Source organism: Gymnoscopelus braueri (genome assembly GCF_963280865.1).
Source record: "Gymnoscopelus braueri genome assembly, chromosome: 8".
NCBI lineage: Eukaryota > Metazoa > Chordata > Actinopteri > Myctophiformes > Myctophidae > Gymnoscopelus > Gymnoscopelus braueri.
Genome location: NC_137609.1, coordinates 7,722,401 through 7,745,998, shown reverse-complemented (window position 1 = coordinate 7,745,998; position 23,598 = coordinate 7,722,401). Strand labels below are relative to the sequence as shown.

The 23,598-nt window shown below is 41.1% G+C and overlaps 1 protein-coding gene across 5 annotated transcripts in view; it reads left to right on the top strand.

Moving 5' to 3' along the window:
- Positions 1–806: 806 nt before the first annotated feature.
- Positions 807–23,598, top strand: part of LOC308090007 (calpain-5-like) — a 36,719-nt gene continuing 13,927 nt past the window's right edge. The window contains exons 1-8 of one of the 5 annotated variants that reach the window (XM_080435033.1): positions 807–1,102; positions 3,797–3,993; positions 8,012–8,143; positions 10,028–10,236; positions 12,822–13,014; positions 16,433–16,623; positions 22,121–22,198; positions 23,248–23,443. In XM_080435033.1, coding sequence (XP_080291159.1) covers positions 3,829–3,993; positions 8,012–8,143; positions 10,028–10,236; positions 12,822–13,014; positions 16,433–16,623; positions 22,121–22,198; positions 23,248–23,443 — 1,164 coding nt within the window. In that variant the 5' untranslated portion in view covers positions 807–1,102; positions 3,797–3,828. Of the gene's footprint in view, positions 1,103–2,148; positions 2,239–3,784; positions 3,994–8,011; positions 8,144–10,027; positions 10,237–12,821; positions 13,015–16,432; positions 16,624–22,120; positions 22,199–23,247; positions 23,444–23,598 lie in introns of those variants that run through there. The other 4 variants (XM_080435030.1, XM_080435031.1, XM_080435032.1 and 1 more) reach the window with 4 other exon arrangements.

The following is a 23,598-nucleotide window of genomic DNA, read 5'->3' as shown; positions in this document are numbered from 1 at the left end:
AGGCAGAAAAAAATATCTGAAAAGAAGATGAACACTATGACCTTTCCTCTAGCACCACCCATTTTTTTCTGAATTTTTTATCCCACGGTTTTGTAACCCATATTTTTTCACCCAGTGCCAATTGCCTATGTAATCCTGGGCGCTACTCTCCCTCTGCCAGCCTAGGGAGAGCCCAAGCTGAAGCTCATGCCTCCTTCAATGCATGAGGAGCAAGCAGGCTGCTTCTTATTACCCGACAGGGGGGAGGTTCCCTGGTTAGACATAGCGTGTGGAAGGAACACGTTATTCCAACCAGTTCCTTTCCCCTCCATCAGGCGCCCTGGCTGACCAGGGGGAGGTAGTATAGTGACCAGGATTACTGCATGTTTTTGTGAGGGTATTAACTACCCTCGGAGACACGGGGAGAACATGCAAACTCCACACAGAAAGGCCCTTTCACCAACCCCACCTAGGTATGATGAAATAATAATATGAAACACATTCCAGGATGAGCCCTATAGTGATTCTGGTACCATGGCTAATGCCTCCCATGGACAACATTTCCAGTTGGGTGTAAGTAAGTAGCAGCATAGACTCTATAGTGGGCTGCTAGGCTAGCCTTGGGGCTTTTTCAGACTCTTAGTCGTGTGTGTGAAACAGCAGACAGGCTCAGCGAACAGGCTCTTGCTTGTCTGACCGCTGGCTGGTATAGTGGGAGAACAGGAGTTCAGTTTCAGTCGGGTCAAACCTTCCCTCCCTCAGCTTACTCAGATGTGCATGCCGTCGGCCAAGCCTCTCCGCTCTCCCTCTGCGTACGGTAACACCTCCTGCTGCTGCCATGAGCCGCCTGTCAGACCGGTTCTACAGCAGAGTTTCTGTAGAGAGATGAGTGTGCCTACAGGCACTACTACGTCCTCCGTAGTAGGCTTGCATTTTAGTTCACTTAGAACACTGCAATAGCAGCAGCAGTAGCAGCACATTGTCGACGCACAGAGGTGAAAATAATAAGTAAAGTTGATGGAAGTGGTGAAGTGTTGACATTCCAGAGGAGTTTAACAACACGGTGAAGTGTGCTGTGGTCTCGCTGACTGTCGCCCAGGGACTGACAAGGCTTGCAAAGCAGGTGAGTGTTGCCTTTAAGACTCGGTTACCACAAGGGGGAAAGATTATGCATGGACAGTTTGATTATAATAAGAACAAATATAATTCAACAATCATTATACAGAGCTTCACGATGCTTTACAATAGCCTTATACTGGTTTATGCATATTAAAAACTTTTTAAGTACAAATTATGTCAACTGTTAATTGGATGTGGACAGTGTGCAATTAATACATGGCAACCACACAAACAGTGTGCTCAAAATACTTTCCCATTAGTTGATGCAAAGGTTATTACACTGTCATAAGATGTATTTAGACACAGAGGAGCAAGAAACTCTCACAGGTCGTTTTTATTTCTTCATAAATTACATATATATACAGACAGACAGACAGACAGACAGACAGACAGACAGACAGATAGACATGTATTAATCCTGTGGGGGAAATCCAGGTGTCATAGCAGCAGCAGGCATGAAACAGAGGACAGATACAGGTAAGAGTAGAGAAATACTGTACAGCTATAACATTCAAGGATACAAAATAATATTAAGCATGTAGTCAGATAAAAATGTAAACGTCTGGCCTGGCCAGCTGCACGTGGACTGACCGCGCTAGCAAAATGTGTAAACTATATATACATGTAGGCATGTACAATCTATGGGCATTAAGTATGAGCTGTCTAGTATACTATAAAAAACAGACGTGCATGCAGAAGCATGCAGGGCTAGAGAGTATAATGTTCGGTATACTACGAAACAAGCATGCACAGACAGGTATGCAGGGTGGTATATAAAACAGACATGCATGTAGATGCAGAACTAGAGAGTATATGCTCCCTATAGTACTATAAAACAGACATGCATACAGAGGTATCCAGGGCTGGAGTGTATGGTATACTATACTATAAAATAGACATGCATACAATACACAGGGACACAGTTCAGTAGCAGCCATGCAGACAGAGGTATGCTCTACTACTGTAAGCAGGGCTTTAGTGTGTGTGTATACGTACTCTGGGCGTGGCTGTGAGCATGCTGAGACAAAAGTGGGTCGTGTGGGAGGGGCGACAAATCCAGGTAGACAGACATGGTATCACCTTTACTAGAGCAGGAAGGAGTGGATATCACAGACACACAGCTACCGAGAGGTGTGGAAGGTATTTGTTGTACTATTGCCTCTTTTAACTCATGTATATGTTTATATATAATTATGTATATGTATGTATGTATGTATGTATGGTCACTTTAGGTGTTTATTTGATGTTCTTTATCCACCAGTGAAATGAATATGCTCTGCTTTATGAATCCAGAACAGTAAGGACTTCAGGGGTTGGGGGGTAAAAAGGGCTTGTGTATGTTTTTGAGAAACAAATCATTATCAAATTCCTTGCTGTCGATTTAGAGTTTGTTGCCCCCCGGACGAGCAGATAATCACATTCCTTTGGCCAGTTCCACTCTGTTATTGCTGGCAAATTTATAATAACAGATTATAATTGGCATTATTTCTGGCTCTCTGGATTTCTTTTTTTCTTTCTTCTTGTCAGATAGGGCTCCGTAGGGGCAGGTTGACAGCTATGGTCGACAGTCAAAGGGTTAGAATATGATCATCTCCCTACAGAGAATACAGTCACAATCACCAGTTGTCTCGTAAATAATACTTTTCATCTGTGGAGAAAAGAAATCACAGGGACACTTTAGACAGCTTAGGTCAGGATTTACGCATCCAAACTTAGAAGCTGTCACACTAACATGAGCGGAATTAACAGAAATAGCAGACAAAATAGGAGAGCTAATACTTCTTGTTGACAAGCATTTACAAGACATATGCAACCACTTCAACACAGCTACTTTAAGAGGTTTTTCAAGAAATAAGGCTGCTGTGGTTTGTGGTCTTTTAGAAGACACAGCTGTTAATGTTTGTATTAATGTTTGTATGTTATTAACCTGAACATTAAGCTATACATTCTGGCATTTAGGCTATTGATGTTGCACATTGTAAATGTGAAAATTTGCTGGATTATTGTGGCCATGTTTAATTTATTTATTTATGACATAATATATATATATATATATATATATATATATATATATATATATATATATATATATATATATATATATATATATATATATATATATATATATATATATATATATATATATATATATATATATATATAAGGGCGTGTGTATGAATTATTGAGAGAATTGATTGTCTAAAGCTGAGTTGGCTGGCTTTGAACTGTGTTTATACCTGTCGGATGCTTGAGTTTGTGTGTGCGTGTGTGTATATATATATATATATATATATATATATATATATAGTAAACCTATAGATTTGCTTTCAGCAAATTTCAGGCAAAACTTGGCAAATAAACCCACTGTTCTGATTATATTACTTAAAACAAAGTGCCAGCCAGTAAAAAAATGATTTACAGATGAGTATGTGAAACATTTAATGTTTCATCAGTAAAGCGGTCCTAGAAGACTATGCCATGGGATTTTTTGGGCCATAGGTCAGTTCAGCGTTGACCCCAGGAATGTCTCTCTAGAGAGAGTTCTGCAGAAATGTCTAGGATGTATTTCTGCATTGCTTTGTTCTCGTCCCGATATTCATGAGTCAGAGGTCACTGAGTGAGTGAGATCCTGTCCAGCATGCTATAAAAATCACTAATCGTTCCTATGTTTGCTCTGTGACTCTAGCTTTGTGACCAGCAGCAGTGTGAGGGTTTCTCTACATCAAGACCATGTTCGCCTACGCCACGCCATACAAGAACCAGCGCTATGCCGATCTGAAGAGAGACTGCGTCAGGGACAGGACTCTGTTTGAGGACCCAGAGTTCCCCGCCACCAACGCCTCTCTGTTCTTCAGGAAACCTCCTCCTGGCATCGTGCAGTGGAAGAGACCGCAGGTGAGTTAATGAATGATGTCACTGAGCGGGCGGGGCTGTGGGGGGTGTGTACAGGTGTGAGTGTATACAGGTGTGTGTGTGTTTGTTTGTTTGTGTGTGTACGTGCGTGCCATGTGTATTTGTCTGTGTGCGCGCGCACGCTGTTGGAAAGTGAGGAGATATTCCCCCCCAAAAAGCAGCCACACACTTTCGGGATACAAACACACACTTTCAGCAAGAGTTGCCATGGAATATATAACCTGCCCTAGAGGACTGTTACCAATGGTTACCATGTTACCATGGTGGTGGATTGGCAACAGAAGACATTATCATCTCCTCCTTCCTGACAAAACAAAGGAAAATGGGTGATATCTGTGGAGTAGTAAATTGTTGAATTCATATAAAATGGGAAAAAAAATCTGTTGGAAGGAGATAAAACTAGAAAAAGTGCTCCTCGGAGCACAGGTCTCTGCCAGGTCAGGTAGGTTATTGTGGCCTCCTGGTGGCGCTATAATAGGCCATTGTGAAAAGGGTGCCTGTTTCTTCTTAGGCCTTTCACGACAATCGGACACTGTATTCATGATTTGAGGCATTTTGTTCCAAAAATGTGTTTTGCTAGATTAGACCTGCTGGTGGCGCTATAACAGGCCAATGTTAAAAGGGTGCCATTTCTTCCTCAGCCTAGTGGGAATGTGCGTGTAAAATTTCACGGAAATCGCAAGCTGAGTGCATAATTTGAGGCATTTTGTTCAAAACGGACCAATCCTGCAAACTTTGGAAGCCAGCCTTAGCCAATGAGGATGGAATATGGGAAATCAGACAGATCCGTGTTCATCACATGGCTATAGAGATACTGTATACCGATTTGCATGACGTTTGGATAAAATCTGTAGGAGTAATATAAAGAAATTGGTTTTGCACAAATCGGCCTCCTGGTGGCGCTATAACAGGCCCCTGTGAAATATTTGGGGCAGAAGTTCTGATTTGGCATCCAGGGAGTGTATGTGCACAGTTTCGGAGCGACTGGGCCAACGGTGCCGGAGATTAGCTGGTGACAGACGGACACACGGACACACACACGGACGGACGGACGGACGGACAGACAGACAGGGGGTAAAACATACTCTCTCGCCATGCCTTTCGGCCTGGCGGAGACAAAAAAGGCACACAAGCTTGAATTGTTTTGTCCCTCATGATCTCTCCCTCAATTCAATAATTAATTCATGCATTCATATATTACATTGATGGACTATGCATACGGTATATTTATTAATACTTGTGTTGATAGACTCTTAATAGGTTAGGCATACATCTATATCCACCCATGTATATCCACTCATTGTTGATAGGCTATTATATTCAATAATATAATCACTGGCGTTATGTACACTGTATCCCAGTTTCTCTGTATGGTGTATACAGTAGTGATAGATGTAGGCTGTATTCATTCATATATTCACTGTACATGTATATTCATTACATGTGTTCACAAATTCAGAGATCCAGCGCAATATCCATACTGGGCCAGCAGCTCAGTATTTTATTTTATCTTCTGATGCTTTTGTGTGACGCTGTAGTATGATCAAGTAGCCATTGATTTACGAAAAAACTCAAAAAGTAAAAAATGGAGATAAGAAGTTATAGATCTCGACTTGTACTCTTTTACCTGTACCTGCCCCCATGCGTTTCCTTCTCACTGCTGTTGCTGCTGAGCCTGTGACACCTGAATTCCCTCCTCAGGGATCAATAAAGGGTTTATCTGATCTTATCTGTTAACCGCCAAGTAGCACCTCTCTAAACATTCCACACAGACAGACAGACAGACAGGCATCCACAGCTGTAGAGTTAGGTTCACACGAGGACAACTGACAATGGCACACACAGTAAAAAAAAATAACTCCTGTGTTCTTTCATCCATTAGTAACTCTGAGAGTAGGCTATATAAATGGAAGCAAATTTGGTTCAATTTGTACATACTCCGAGTTAAATTAAATTTATTTTCAACCTTCATTTAATTCTCGGAAAACACACTGAGGGCTGAGACCCTCTTTTTCCAGCGGTGCCGAGATTACGAGTCTGAGAAAAGCACAAACACAAAAAATAAATAGAATACAGGATTTAAAAGAACATATCAACATCAGTTAAAACGGTTGCAATTTAGATTGACCAAAGTTGATATATCCGACTGAAAGCGATCTAGGGGAACAAGAGAGCTGTAGGTCTACTTAAGCAAACCCTGTGAGGTGTTCCAGGTATACTGTACTATGCGGGCACAACACTTGAAAGCAAACTTTCCAAACTTAGTGGAGAAACGCAAGCATCAAACAGTCCTGACTGAGAGCACTAGTTTTCCACTGCAAAATATAATTTAAAGAAGAAGGTAAACTCCCAATTACAACTTTATAAATAAATAAAAAACAATGCTGATCACAAGGGAGTGCCAACCAACCTTAATATACAGTATGCGGTGATGGTGATGATTTTACTGAGTACTGTGTTTGATGTTGAAGTTATTCTATTTGCTCATATTTGAGTAAACACAACAACGGATAACGTTCTTTTAGTAGTAGTACAAAAGGTGAAACAGTGAAAGGTGAATATGTATGGTCAATATACTGGTCAAGAACACGAGGGTCAGGGAGACATTTTTTGGTGAATCACATGGTGAAACTCAGCCTATCTGGAAACTGTGTGAACATTTCAACAAAGTAAACATTGTTTCCTGTTAGGTGTTTTATTGCTAAAAATATAGTCAGCTCTCTGGCCAGAACCAAATTGATACATGACAAGATTTATAATCACTAAATCCTGTTTTCCACACAGCGATGTTATGAAAGTGTTTATAAGGACATGCGATCAAACTGAATGGGTTGTAGACCTACAGTACTATCACAGCAGAAATATTATCATCTATTAACGTCACTTTTTGCAACGGCTAACATAGACATAATATTATCCCCAGGACAACAATTATTGTAACGTTGGCCAGTTCTCTGACCTCGCGCCATGTCTGAAATCATGAGAACAATACCAAGGGGCTACAGTTGTCTAAATTCAGACATGAACAAGTTTAGACAACTCCAGAATTGTTAGTGTTTTCTTAACCGGTTCACGGCGCCTCCCGCCCCCACACTCAACCTTCTCCCCGCTCTGTCTGAACACTAGCTGTGTTAAATCCCAGCGCTGGGATTTGGAAGTGATTTAAGTGAGACTATGTATAAATCATCGCTATTGTTGCACAAGAGATCATTTCCTTTTTGGGTAACTTTTTTTCCCATCAAAAGGTCACTTCTTTCTCGGCTGTTCCTGAATTGGCCAAGAAAATTTCAACACAGACATTTTTACTAGAAATAAAAATGAGCGTGTCAGTTAATGAGCTGTAATGTTGTTCTGTATACTGTAATGCTGTGGTTTTCAAACATTTCTATGTCAAGAGGGACCCCCAAATTAATGTGTATTTGGCCACGGACCACCATTTGAAAAGATTTGTTGCCAGGACAAGATTATTTTCTTTTTTAAATAGCTAGAAAATAAACTAGGCTTAAGGCTTAGCTTTTTAAAATCTAGCTGGAGACCCCCTGGAACCCCCTAAAGGACCCCTATGGGTCCTCAGACCCCACTTTGAGAACCAGTGCTGTAATGGCTGAGTAAGCTATCGGTCTAAACCCAGTGGTTCCCAAAGCTTTTATGGATCAGGGCCCACTTGAAAATCTTGAAGGAGACAATCTGAAAGATGGGTGGGCATGTTTATTTTAATGATCAATCAATCCATTGTGTTACGGCTTCGATAATGGAACTAACATACTGTACTTTAAGTTCCTATCATGGCATCACAATTAAGACTCGTTTTTTTTCCAAGGTTTGAAAGAAAAAAATACTTTTAATTTGAATTAATAAGTGTTTATAGCCAATTATTTTGGGGGGCCACTTGCAATATGCTCACGGCCCACCAGTGGACCCCAGCCCACGGGTTGGGAATCGCTGGTCTGACCGCTCAAAAAAGGTTGATTGTTAAAAACGTTTTTTTTTTCTGTTGCAGGAGATCAGCGATGAGCCTCATCTGTTTGTGGAGGGCATCAGCTCCCATGATCTGAACCAAGGGCTCGTGGGTAACTGTTGGTTTGTGGCCGCATGCTCCTGTTTGGCACTGAAACCACATCTCTGGAAAAAGGTGAGTCAGGATCATGTTGTCAGGGCTTTTCAAAGTTAAACAAAATGGAAGACGCAATTTGTTTCTCCAGGATTCACACAAGTATGCCTACACTGTAGCAGAACAAGTAACAGGAACAGAGTACAAAACCGGTGCTACAGTAAACATACTATCCAACAAAACATACAGGGGAAACGGGTGTATAAATACACTGGGAAACTAACTAGACACAGGTGAGCTGAAGAACAATGAACACAGGGATTGGCTGATTGGGCAAATTAACAATAATCACACTATCACAGGCAGGAGAGACCTTACAAGGGAGGCGGGTAACACTAGACCATAAATGTAAAATGTTTGCCTTTTAGGCTTTGTAAACTAAACTGCACAGGGCAGATATGGCAAATAACTTAAATGACACAAAATAAATGACACAAAGAAATGACAATGACTGGAATGATCAGGTGATTATGTCATAATTGTGACAAGCCTAGTAGGCCTACAATTAAAGTATGTGCCGGCAGCTGAGTTCTAAAGCTTTGCGACTGCGTCTGATAATTGATACTTCCTTGTACGACTGTCACGAGTAACTGGTTTTCAGCTGTACGTATATTTAAGTTGAAAATCTGGTAATTTTTAGGAAGCAATGCGGTCATATAGCATGACCATGTTGCTTCCTGAAATTACCTGATTTTCAACTCAGCCATGTGCTGTAAAGCCACATTTGTTTTATGACCGTCATACAACAAATAACTGTGGCTTTACAAGACATAGCTGAGGCCTGACTCAGTTCAAAGTTGATCAAGGAAATAATTCGCCTCAAGGGCCATTCAGTCATTCCTGTCATTTCTGGGGCAAATAGTCTTGTTTTAGAAATAGAAAATATTTAAAATGTAGACGCACAAAATAAGTGTAACCTTGTTACACAGTAGTGTTAAAAATCAAATAAGCCAAAGGCTTTGGTTCTTAACCCATTAAGACCTGAAGCCGATTCTACAAATGTCTTCTAAATCCCAACAGTTTTCTGAAAAACTTATGTTTCTATATCAGTGGTGATTTAACTTTTGCATGTCAAGGTATGGCCGCGGACCCCCATCTCAAAATATTTTGTTCCAGGGATGGGGGTCCAGTTGGTTTCTGTTTGAGTCCAGGTCCTTCCTCCTCCATACTTGTGGAGGTCTTTGCTTTTCCTGTGTAATGCTTAACTAATCAGGTTTGCAACAGTGGCCAATAAATAGGGAGAGCCTTCCAGCCCAGCACCAATAGCAGCCTGCAATAGAGTAATTAGCTCATGCCCTGCACCTGTTCATAGCTCACTTGTCCAATGGGAGTCCTTGATGCTGAACTGCTGCCACTGCCACTATAGACTGGCTTCCAAAGCACTGAAACTCAAAATCTCGAAATGATAAAGAAAAGCATTAAAGCATGCATGCACACAAAATCAAAAGGCATCAACACAAAGCCAGCTATAATACAAACGAATAAGCAGTCTGTCAGCATGACAACCTTACAGCTAAGACAATGTTGAAATGCATCGATTCTCATCACTTGTGAAGATAATATGAATCTAGACTCTACATTAATGTTGTCTTCCTTAGGGGTAAGATGTTATTTCAGCAATGTTTTAGCTAAGGTTACGCTTATTTTATCTGCTTGTAGTACAGTTAATGAATATCATTTGTAAATGTTAAATGTTTGTGTGCGTGCGTGCGTGTGTGTGTGTGTGTGTGTATTGTTTCAAATATATATATATTCAAAAATCTGCACAAAATGTTCAAGATTTTTCAAAAATAGCAGATCTACAAGCTCGTAGCGCGGCACCGTAGATCTGCTATTTTTGAGTAGCCCATTGTATAAAAATAACGGTTATATACCGTAGCTAACCGTATAGTTATGTGTTTCCAGGTGATTCCTGACTGGGAGGAACAGGAGTGGGACTCTAAGCACCCAGAGAGCTATGCCGGCATCTTCCACTTCCAGTTCTGGGTGTTTGGGGAGTGGGTGGACGTGGTGGTGGACGACCGGCTGCCCACCCTGAACGGAGAGCTCATCTACTGCCACTCCAAGCTCAACAACGAGTTCTGGAGCGCCTTGCTGGAGAAGGCCTACGCCAAGTCAGTGAGCTGTGTTATTATATATTATTATTATTATTATTATATTATATATACATCTATAGAACAGTGGCTCTCAAACCTTTTCATGTCAAGGGCACCCGTGACATGGCTAAAGGTTCAAGACAAAATGACTGCTGCACTGCTACTCTCAACATGGAAGGTTTTACAATCCAAAACCCCATCATTTCGGTACAGTCAGCTGAAACACAATTTAGAGTCATATACATATGACACCAGACAGGCAACACAAGGCCGCTTTTCACTTCCCAAGGCCCCAAGGCAAACACAAATTATTTAAAGCGCACAGTAGAATACAGAGAAATTGACACATGGAGCTCTTTACATCTGTTAATGACCAAAGTGACACAGAAATCACTATTCAAAAAGCTATAGTAAAGAGACAGACTAATTAATGCATTTTAATACTTTTTACATGTGTTTAATGTATTTTCTCTCTCTCTCTCTCTCTCTCTCTCTCTCTCTCTCTCTCTCTCTCTCTCATATATATATATATATATTTTTTTATAGAGTAGCCAATAATTTTTTACCCCCTTTTTCTCCCCAATTTAGTCGTTATGCCAATTAATTCCTCCCCACACACATTACATTTCTGTGTGGTCACTGCTGTTGCATCCTACTGACCCACCTGCCAGTGAGGAGCCCCCACCGGGAGGACGTAGAGCATTTTTTCCTACTCCTCCCGCCCAACACTCCCTATTGAGTGCTGACAGGTGCCGCCTCCAACCCGTAGGAGCAGGGGCGCCGATAGGGGGGGGGCTTCGGGTCCAGCGCCCCCACACTCAATTGGTCAGCCCCCTCATGAATCTCAGATGTCAGGCTCAAACTTTTTTTTTTTACAACATTTTTATCCCACGATTTTGTAACCCTATTTTTTACACCCAGTGCCAATTGTCTATGTAATCCTGGGCACCACTACCTTCCCTCTGCCAACCTAGGGAGGCCAGGGCCGAGCTCATGCCTGCTTCAATGCATGACAGCCAACTGACCTTCTTGTCACCTGACAGGGGAGAGTTTCCCTGGTAGGACGTAGCGTGTGGAAGGAACACGTTATTCCAACCAGTTCCCTTCCCCTCCATCAGGCGCCCCGGCTGGCCAGGGGGAGGCAGTATAGTGACCAGGATTACTGCATGTTTTTGTGAGGGTATCTACCCTAGGAGACACGGGGAGAACATGCAAACTCCACACAGAAAGGCCCTTTCGCCAACCCCACCTAGGGTATGGGCACTGATGACGCGGAGGCTCAAACTTACAGTACCATTACCATTACCATAGCGGGGCGCAGATAGGTGTTAACGCGCCGTTGACACCTAGAACAATAGCCCAGACAGAGAAACGGCTCGCAGCGGGGGGGCGGGGCTATTGCGGCTCGAGTTGAGCCCCCACGGCCGTGCACATAAATCGGCGTGCCTGCGTAGGAGTACATGCAATGTTCAATATCACCCTCCCCGCCCGGCCCGGCCCGGCCCGGCCCGGCCCTGAACACGGGCCAGTTGTGTTCACGCCTGATAAAGCCGGATGCACCACAGTGGATTTGAACCCACAACCTCCGTGGTGGTGGTGGTGGTGGTGGGAACTGGGCAGGGACTTTACCACTGCGCCACCCGAGCGCCTCATCTGAAAACGTTTTGTTCAAAAATGTTCATTGTTCACACATTTTCAAGATCTTTTGAACATTGCCAACCTACAATCTTCCATGCCTCTCCTTTTGATATCCCTCCTCATACATTTCACCAGCGGGGATATGGTTTATCCCTGCCTCTGGTCAGACTGAATTAAATAAATGCATGTAGACCGTCCGACACGTGTGATATTTATGTTGGATAATATCACAATTTAACAATTTCATCTAAAATGTATGTTAACCACATTAACTCTAGCATCCCTATTTTGGGCACATTTTCAAACCGTATCAACATTTGTACATATATGTATATAGGGTTTAAGTGGATAAGAACATTTCAAGATTCATTTTCAAATCAAACGCTGGCTTAATTTATAAATCCGACTCTACATTTTAACTGCTGCCATTCACTTTCCCCAAATGCTCCTCAGTCACAAGGCTCATTACATGGACGGCTTCCAACACGGCAGCAGATTACCTCATCGTTCTGTTCAGATGACTCCCATGTGATTTAGTTTTACCTCCTAACATTTCACCGTGTCTACAATCCAGCTTCACTTCATTTACAACGTGATTTTGTCTCTGTTGCACCTGATTCCAAACCTCATTATAAAACTGTTACTTTTCAGGATAAAACAATTATAATAAATAGCTAAAATAGCAGATCGACAAGCTCAAAACGTGTCGCTTCGCACCACCGTCACGTTTCGAGCTTGTAGATCTGCTATTTTGGATACTTTTGTGTGACGCTGCAGTATGATGAAGTAGGGCATTCATTAAAAATATGGAGATAGGAGGTTTCTGCCCGACAGCAACGACTTGCAGGTTAATTGAGCCTTTTTCTCTCTCCTGCCTGCCTGTCTGTCTGTCTGTCTGTCTGTCTGTCTGTCTGCCTGCCTGTCTGTCTGTCTGTCTGTCTCTCTGTCTGTCTGTGTGTGTGCAGGCTGTCTGGGTGCTATGAGTCACTAGAAGGCGGTAACACGGGTGACGCCGTGGTGGATTTCAGCGGCGCCGTGACAGAGGCCGTCAACCTGGAGACCGAGGCTTTTTACAAAGACCAGAAGAAGCAGGACCAGTTCTTTGAAGACCTGCTGAAAGTCTGGGACCGGGGAGGAATCATCAGCTCCTCTATCGCCGTACGTTCACCTTTTTTTCTCCAATGTTTCTAATCTTGTATACAATATACATTGTTATAATATTTTTTACATAATAGCAGTGGTGTAAAGTAACTAAGTACATTTACTCATGTACTGTAGGCTACTTAAGTACAATTTTGAGGTATTTTTTTTTACTTTACTGGAGTATTTATTATTTTCAGTACTTTTACTTCTACTCCACTACATCTCAAAGGCAAATATTGTACTTTTACTCCACTACAAGTATTTGAAAGCTTTAGTTACTAGATACTTTGCAGAAATAAATCATTATATTATAAAACATACATTAACCACTTTAGCCTTATTTTATACGTAGGCTATTTGAAAATAGCCGATCTACAAGCTCACAACGTGTCGCATCGCGACACGTTGTGAGCTTGTAGATCTGCTATTTTCAAACATTTCAGTACTTTTACTTTTGGTACTTTAAGTATATTTTGATGCCAATACTTTTTTACTTTTACTCAAGAAGAAACATTTTGAACACAGGCCTTTTACTTGTAACAGAGTATTTTTATATTGTGGTATTGCTACAGTACTTTTACTTAAGTACAAAATGTGAGTATACTAGCTTCTTCCACCACATCAGATACAAGACTAACCCTTATCCGTAAATGTAACAAATGCACGCAAAACCATACATAACCCCTTAATGTGAAACCTGTCCTTGTTTTTTCATATGTACAACAGCCACATTCTTCATTATAAAGGATGCCCGTGCCACAGCTAAATCTATCTATTATGCATATTTAATGAACACAAGAGCCCTGTAAACAATATTTTGCGGCCACCGGACACTCTCTGCACCTCGCCAGTATTCAATTGCAACAATGTAACTCCTTAATGACCTTTTTTGATGCCAAAAACTGAAAATATTCACAAAACAAATTGCTCTCTTCAAAACAACACCACATACACTTTATTTGACTCTATGCGTGCCCCTCAGTTCTTCAAAATGCACGTTTTTAAACTCCAAACGGTTGCTGAAATATCTGGTTTCATTCATGAGTCCAAATCATACCTGCCGGGCTAGACCCCCTTCCTGCTCATTTACTGTAATAATATCATGTCCAGTATAATATCATGACAGTAACGGAGTAAATGTACTTGAGTACTGTACTTAAACACACTCACCGCCAAAGGGGAGAATTCTCCCCTTTTCAGTCAATGGTGTTTTTTTTTATTCTGTTTTTGAATTCCTAAAAAGTTTCTCTAATTTTTGCGTATAAATTTATAACCCTAACCCTAACGAAATAATAAAAATAAATAAAAAAAGAATCCATTCACTTCAATGTTAAAAAATAAACGGACAAATAATTCACATTGTTTCTATAAAAAAATGATTAAAAACCCTGGCAGTGGGTGATTTTATTATGAAAAAACTTTGGCGGTGAATGTGTTAGTTAAGTACATATTCTGAGGATCTGTACTTTACTTGAGTATTAGATTTTTTTAAATACTTATTACTCTTAATTGAGTACATTTCCAAGACAAATATTTGACTTTTACTCGAGTACATTTCTAGGAAGGCGGGTAAAGTACTGAGCATTTTCAGGTTGGCTTTTTTTTTTTTTCATCCCTAAAATGCAATTGGACACACTTCTGCTCTCACACTAGCCGTGTTTCTGTCTTCTGTTTACTTCTACTTCTACTTTTACTTGTACTTTATGTATTGAAACTTAATTATATTTATAAGCAATTACTTTTTTACTCTTACTTGAGTAACATTTTGACTGAGCTACTTTATAAAGTAAATTTGACCAGGAGTGTCTGTACTCTTACTCAAGTACTGGGGTCGAGTATTTCGTCTACCTCTGTGGCAAGTCTACCTTCTCTGTCTTCTTTAATAACTGACATAATACAGTATATTCCTTCCTGACTTCTGGTCTTGTTCCCTCTTCTCTCCAACCTGCTGTAATAACTCCAGTATAGCCTACCCTCTAAACCTGATGCTGACCCCATAAGAACTTGAATAAACATAATAAACTTCAATTGGTCCATTATTCTAGCTGCTCAACTCATGACCAGAATTCTTTCCAGCGGGGTCGTACCACTCCTTTTATTGGCTCCCTTTAAAACCCATTAAGACCGGGAAAGAATATTACTTTGGCTATTCAAAAATAGCAGATCTACAAGCTTATAGATCTGCTTCTTTATTTTTTAGAAAATTTGTGCAAATCTTTAAAAACATAAAAAATATCTAAAAACTTTGCTTTGCGGCTAAGTACACATCATTTTGGGGGTCCTTGACATGAAAAGGTCTTGATATATTACTTGCTTGTTTCTAACAGTTAAAAAGGTGTCCTCAAGTGCTTTGGGTATTATTAGGAAAATTCCGGACTACCTTTTTCATACCTTTTATATGCTATTATTATATCCTAGGACGAGTGGTACAGTAGAAAGAATTCATAACTCCATCCTGAGTCCACCACAGTTAAAAACTCGAGTACGGGCCATGCGCTACAGTAGATCGCGTATTTTAATCGCTTATCTTTTTGTGAGATCTGACATTCATATCGACAGAAAACCCTCCACAGTGTCTCCCCTCCGGAAGTCTCGCAAGACGAGATTTCACCCGCGATGTCATCCAAGTCAGCTTGTAAACACTATGGCGGCCCATGACAAAAACACTTTGGTGAAGTTTCTGTCGATATGAACGTCAGATCGGATGGAGTTATGAATTCTTTCTACTGTACCACTTGTCCTAGGATATAATAAAATCATATAAAAGAAAAAGGTAGTCCGGAATTTAACTCTAACAGAACCCATGCCTTAACAAAATCCTTACCGTAACCTTAACCCACACCCAACCTTAACCCCTTGACCTAACCTTAAAGAGGTGGTGCCATGGTTTTGCACTTTTTCTGTTTTTCATGTGTCTATGAGGTTGATAGAACTTCATTAAGCCCCCTGGTGGTGTTTTTATGGTGTTTTATGTCTTCTAAGACTATTTGGAGTTTCTACCTGGAGGCTGAAACCTTGAGGGTCAAACGTGCCAATAGAAAAACAGCCCTTTAGTGACATAGTAAAAACATACCCTCCCCCTCATTATCATAACACAACAGGTGTGGGCATGAGGAGGAGGAGGGACGAGGACAGGTGGGTGGTGCTAGGGTGGTGGAGGAGGTGCTAAGGTGAGAACCAGGTATACTTAATGAACTGGAGGCGTGTCCACATAAAAACATAATTTTAACAATTTCTGTACACTTTTTTGAAAAAAATCTTCCTCCTAGTATAGCCATAATACCTGATGATTATGTTTTAGGGGGGGGGGGGGGGGATCACTGAAAATCACGGCATCCCGTCTTTAACACCAACAGATACATACCTCAACCTAACCCTTAACCTATAACCTTATAACCTGAACAGATCCATGCTTGTCCTTCCACTATAACAGGCATCCCCGACAGAGATAGAGATGAAGCTGGCCAACGGGCTGGTGAAGGGCCACGCCTACTCGGTGACGGCGGTGAAGAAGGTGCGCATGGGCCACGGCCTGCTGGCGTACTTCAAGAACGAGACCATCCCCATGATCCGCATGAGGAACCCCTGGGGCAAGACGGAGTGGAACGGAGCCTGGAGCGACAGGTAAAGTAACAAATTACATTTACTTAAGTACAATTTTGAGGTATTTGTACTTTACTTGAGTATTTCCAATTTCCAATACTTTTACTTTTACTCCACTACATCTAGTAGAGCAGATAGTAGGAACAATCGTTCACTTTGTGATACAAGCGTGAAAATTGGCATGAACATTCCTTTAGGTCAACTCTTTGACTTTTTTAATCGAGCCACTCAAAAATCCAAGATGGCGGCCATTTTTCAAGATGGCCGATACCTTAGTGGGCAGTTAAGTGATATGATGGTTTATTTGGTGATACAAGCATGAAAATTGGCATGAGCAGTCTCTGTGGGTCACTTGACAATAGGCCACCCACAGCTACTTGAAATTTCAAGATGGCGGCCATTTTTCAAGATGGCCAACACTTTAGTGGAGCATTTAAGTTATATAATGGTTCATTTGGTGATACAAGCATGAAAATTGGCATGAGCAGTCTCTGTGGGTCACTTGACAATAAGCCACCCACAGCTACTTGAAATGTCAAGATGGCGGACATTTTTCAAGATGGCCACCACCTTAGTGGACTAGTTAAGCTTAAGAAATCATTTAGTTGGTGATACAAGCATGAAAATTGCCATGAGCCGTCTCAAAAGGTCATTTGACAAGAAACCGCCCACAGCCACTTGAAATTTCAAGATGTCAATCTTTAAATGATACCTTTTCTCATAGAAATGTATTGGGTTCCTCAAAAAGCTCTGTCAAGAGAGGTTGTTTGACTGTGTTTTGTCTGACTCCTCGCCCACGACCTGTCCAGTTTGGTAAGACCTGTCAGGAGTTGCCTCCCACCGGCATAGCTCTCAGGGTTCACTGAGGTAGGCCTAAACAAGCTCCCTTACCACGACAAGGTAACAGTCACAAGGGAGGATATATATATATATATATATATATATATATATATATATATATATATATATATATATATATATTGTTTTTTTTAAACTAACAGCCATTACATGTGTCAAATAAATACTAAGGGGTGGGGAAACAAAAAATAAGATGAATAAATTAGCACAGTTGTGGTGCTGATAAGCACAGTTGTGGTGCTGAACGGACAGTGCTCCAAAATTATGAGTAATGGCTAATACTGAATGGCAATAGCCACGGAACCATGACAAACGATACTAAGGAACTAAACTGAAAATGTGCTTCACTGTTAGATATGGCAGTGGAAGGCAGTGGAAGCAATGTTACAAAGTAACAACTGAAAATTACACAGTAATAGACTAGATAAAAAGTAAAACATGATGCGTCGATGTGACGAGGGGAAGCCGAGCCATAGGCCTCCACTTGAAAACACAGAGGACAACAGGGAATAACTCTGGCAAAATAAACATGCAAATAGGTTCTAGCAGGGGCAACTACATAGGCATGTGAAACTGAGTCCATATCTGAAGCAGTTACACCTTCCAGTACATGCCTTGGAGCACCCACATTTGGTCAACTCCCAACAACTCTCCGCAATAGGTGGAAGTGGAGTCCAGAAGACTTTCCACTTCTCGTCCTGTTCCACCCATCCCCAGTCAGATGGGCTCGGCATTTGTGGATGTCGCTTCAATGCCTGTCCCCGCACGTATCCAGCCTCATAAGAAGCATGTTTGGCATGCTCTTTGAGTGCTGCTTGAGTTGGTGGGATCAAGTCATATTGTCTTTGCTTTCTGGCAAAGAGATCAAGCCTGGCCTCGTTCACAGTTGTGACATCGCTGGACCGGTCATACATTAGATCTTCTTGGCCTCTTGACATGGATATCTTTGGTATCTTCAGTGTCTTCAGCAGATGTAGATGCTCTCTTTTGGGCCCTTTCCAGCTCTGTGTTGTTGAACCTAAGTTTACAGCTTGAATTATATTTTGCTCTGTTTCTTGTCGATGTGCTTTCTATGCCATCACCTTCATCTAGTCGGGTTGGACTAAGTAAGATAGGCAGAGCATTGATCTTATGAAATAATGGAACATTTCTTGCAATGGTATCATAACCAGTACGATCGTGCTCTCTGTTGAATAAACTCGGCTGAATGAGTTTTTCCTTGGTGACCTGCTGACAAATTAAACATCTGTCCCAGTTAGTTTTCACAACTGTTATGATGGCTTCTGCCATGTCTGCAGCATAGGCAGAGGCCGAGGGTTTATCCTTTTACCACCTTTTACCAAGCACTTTGATGTATGGGATACAACTAAGTTCGTGCCTTAACCCTACACTTAGTTCGATCGTTCATCCAATGCCATTTAAATCCTGAGCGATCTGTACACCATCCGGTTAACTAAAACCCCATTAACCTTGGCTCGGCTCTCCCGTGCTGGCACAACCTGTCAATTCAGGTGCGGCTATCTAACTGTTTTGGGGTAAATTAGACAGCATTTGGGATACCAACTTTCAATTAGCTGACATTGAACCCCACTCTGAGTTTAACAGCAGTGATATATCACCAGTGTGCCCTGGTAGTGCAGATATTCACTCTTATCTAATCTATCTATGATCAACAAATCAACACAACTATATTGTGATATGTTAAAAGTTGTTCTTTAGCATAATAATAATAATCGTATAATCGTCCTTAATGAAAAAAAAACATACATTTCTATGAGAAAATGTATCTTTTGAGGATCCAGGGGGCGGCCATCTTGAAAATAGAAATTTAAAGTGGCTGGGAGTGTTTTCTTGTCAAGCAACCCTTAGAGACTGCTCATGCAAAATTTAATGCTTGTATCACCAAATAAACCATTATATAACTTAATTGCTCCACTAAAGTGTTGGCCATCTTGAAAAATGGCCGCCATCTTGAAATTTCAAGTAGCTGTGGGTGGCCTATTGTCAAGTGACCCACAGAGACTGCTCATGCCAATGTTCATGCTTGTATCACCAAATAAACCATTATATAACTTAATTGCTCCACTAAAGTGTTGGCCATCTTGAAAAATGGCCGCCATCTTGAAATTTCAAGTAGCTGTGGGTGGCCTATTGTCAAGTGACCCACAGAGACTGCTCATGCCAATTTTCATGCTTGTATCACCAAATAAACCATCATATCACTTAACTGCCCACTAAGATGTCGGCCATCTTGAAAAATGGCCGCCATCTTGGAATTACAAATGGCTCAGACAATTTTCTTGTCAAGTGACCCATGGAGACTGCTCACGCCAATTTTCACGCTTGTATCATAAATTGAAAGATCGTAGCACTTATCTGCTCCGCTAAAGCGCTCGCTCTCACTCTGTTGTGTAAGGATAAGGAGGCAGAAACTGAAGGCAGTCACAGCCTGCACCTATATAGAGGAGAGCTTAATTAGATAGTTGGAAACACCTGCTGACCAATTAACCCTCACAAATCCCTCCTCCACCCACAGCAGTTAAAAATAACTACATGTTCAGAAATCTTGAGATTTTCTTTTTTAATTTCTATTGGTTTAATCCCCGATTTAGCCTATATCTTGTTTTTTTTATTGTAAAACATTAAAAACAGTTTAGAAAAAACTAAAGAATAATGTTGCAAATGTTCAGAAGTATACTAGGGGAGCTCTATTTGGTGTTTTGGTGATTGACATCACAAAAGCATAGGCAAAAATATGCTGAAAAGCTAAATCAGACACATTTTGGCAGCTATCTTTAAATAAATGGCCGCCATCTTTGATTTTCAAGTGGCTCGATTAAAAAAATCGATAAATGACCTCTAAAGATGATCTGTACCAAGTTTCACGCTTGTATCACCAAGTGAACGATTCTCCCAAAATATTGCTTTTAGCCGCTGCACTAATCTCAGAGGCAAATATTGTACGTTTACTCCACTGTAATTATTTGAAAACTTTAGTTACTAGTTACTTTGTAGATTTTGAGTATTATTACAAAACAGACATTAGCCACTTCAGCCCTATGTACATTTCGGCCATTTGAAAATAGCCGATCTACAAGCTCACAATGCATCGCAATGCGACGCATTGTGAGCTTGTAGATCTGCTATTTTCAAAAGATTTTTATACACTTTTTAAAACTTGAAATGGGACATTCTGCACGATGAGTACTTTTGCTTTTGGTACTTTAAGTACATTTTGATGCCAATACTTTTGTACTTTTACTCAAGTACATTTTGAATTCCGGACTTTCACTTGTAACAGAGTATTTCTACATTGCGGTATTGATACTTTTACTTAAGTCAAAAAATGTGAGTACTTTTTCCACCACTGGTGAGGAGGAGGAACGGCTGGGCTGGCTGACTGGCCGTACCGGTTTCACTGTAACCTTATCTCACCTCCAAAACCCTTCAACCTAGAGCCTATACACTGCTTAGTCACTTAAACCCTATTATACTTGGCTCTGTGCTTTGGTCTGCTCTGGTTTCCTTCTACACCAAATCTGGTTGTCGATCTGCTATGTTCCCCCACAGAGTATAGGGGGCACTAGGGTTCAAGTGGTTAGTGGGTATAGAGAGGCCGTCTGGTAATTAGTAAGGACACCGGATTGCCTCCAGGCCCTGGTCCAAGTGTCAACCCCACCTTCACCTTCTTGCAACCCTATTTAGGGTCTTGACCAGGGGTCTATTGGTGATTTTTTTCCCCCCGGTCAAACGGTATTTTAATGATGTCACGCGCACGCACTACACGGGCACACCGCGTGCATTTTATTTGACCTTAAAGTAGTTAACATGTTTGTATAGTAAATGTTTTTTAGCTTAGTTTTAGTCTTTTTAAACAATACAAATTCAAGGAATGCCATGAATTATGGGAGCTGAAACAAAAAGTTTGCTTTGAACTAGTATCTTTCTCTTCTTTGACGGTGGCTGAGGCATTGCTGCGTGCAGATGGGATACTGGCAGCAGACCTACTGAAGCCAACCTGCTGTGATGCTTACCGTGTAGCCTATAGATGTGTGTGTGTATATATATATATATATATATATATATATATATATATATATATATATATATATATATATGGTGTAGCTTATAGATGTGTGTATATATATGGTGTAGCCTATAGATGTGAGGAGTGAGGACACATTTTCACACTCACTTGTAAACCTGTTATGCAAAGTAGTACTTGGCTCGTGAATCTAAGGGGAGGGGGGGGCGTTCTAGCGTGCACGTGCGTGCTCTGTACCGTAGCATAGCATACAGTAGTACCCATTTACCATAAAATGATTATCAGAGGCAGAATTGGGGGGGCATATATTGTATATTCACTGAGGGGGGCACTAGAGGAAAAGGTCATGGGGGTCACCAGATTCATCCTGTGATCGGCCTTCTCAGGAAGCTCATAAATCATGACCTTCATGAGATACCTTGTATGCAAGTGCAGGAAAGGTCATGGGGGTCACCATAATGTGCAGTCTTCATTGGCTGCAGAGCAGATTCCATGGCAATGCACACAGTATAGATATACTGTGGAATGTTTGGAACAAAAGAGCTGGACGGGCGGATGGAAAAATTCCTTTCATCTGAATTTCTACTACATTTGACTGTCTCTCTTCCATTCCAGCTCTGAGGAGTGGTCCAAGGTGGGCGAGGCAGAGAGAGTAAACCTTGGCATCACAGTGGATGACGATGGAGAGTTCTGGTGAGAGACTTACTGTATTTACAGTGCAATAGTACATGTGGTACAATTGATACAGTAAACACTATATCCTCTTCACACTTCAGAGTACACCACATATAGGCTAGGGAAAGACCAACTAACATGTTATAACCACTTAAAAACCTACAGTATATACAGTAGAGGTACTGTACAGTAGGTGGACCCCGTCGAGTTGCAATGCGTTGTGAGCTTGTAGATCCAGTATATTTTGCTAAATGCTTGTAGTTAGAAAATAATTGGAAAAGGAACACATAGACATTGCAGATCTCCATTGTGTAAAGAGACTTTTTAATTATATTAATATTACTAGTATATTACTATTACTAATACTTTCAATTCAAAAAACTTTTTCTCTTACAAATAAGATATCTGAAGTATTTCAGATGGATTATGTCCTCTCTCAGTGTTATGACAGATGTACCTACTGAATGCGTCTCTGTACCAGTGTTGATTTCGGCGACTAAAACTATGACGAAAACTCGTCGACTACCTTTTTTCACGGACGAAAACTAAATAAAAACTAAGCTATGATGACTAAAACTATGACTAAATATATTGACAATTTCATCAACAAATAAAAACTAGACTAAAATGTTACTACTAGTGGAGAAGAGATCCAGTAGAACTAAGACAAGCAATTTTATGTTTGGTTGCGCTCGGGCGTTGCGCTCTGAAAATAGCAGAAAAATACTAGCTCACAACGCGCCACACTGCGACACCTTGTGAGCTTGTAGATCTGCTATTTTCAGCATGCAGCCAAGTGTAAAACAGCCATTACGACGCCATCATGGCACCGCCAAAATACATTTTGGTCGACTAAATCAACTGTAGATTTAGTCCACCAAAATCTTATGATATTTAGTCGACTAAAACTAGACTAAAACTAAAACATTTCAGATGACTAAAATATGATGATATATATGATGAACATGAATATGATGAACTAAATGGAATGTTATTCAAAAGACTATGACTGAAACTAAATCAAAATTCGCTGTCAAGATCAACACTGCTGTGTCTGCACCCCCCAGGATGTCGTTTACAGACTGGTGCAAGAACTTCACGGACACGGACATCTGCCGCCTCATCAACACGGCGCTCATCAGCATCCACAAGACGTGGAACGAGGTGGTGCACTTTGGCAGCTGGACCAAACACGCCGAACCGCTGCTGAACCGCTGTGGGGGCTGTGCCAACCACAAGCAGACCTTCCTGCAGAACCCACAGGTATAGCTCTACAGTACCCTAGTACTGTATATACACTATAATGCCCTATACAGTAGCACAGTAATTCTCAACCGTCTTTTAATCTTTGATATGCATTAGGCCACGGACCCCACATGTGATGCAATTTAGTTTATCTCTAAACAGCGAATCACTGC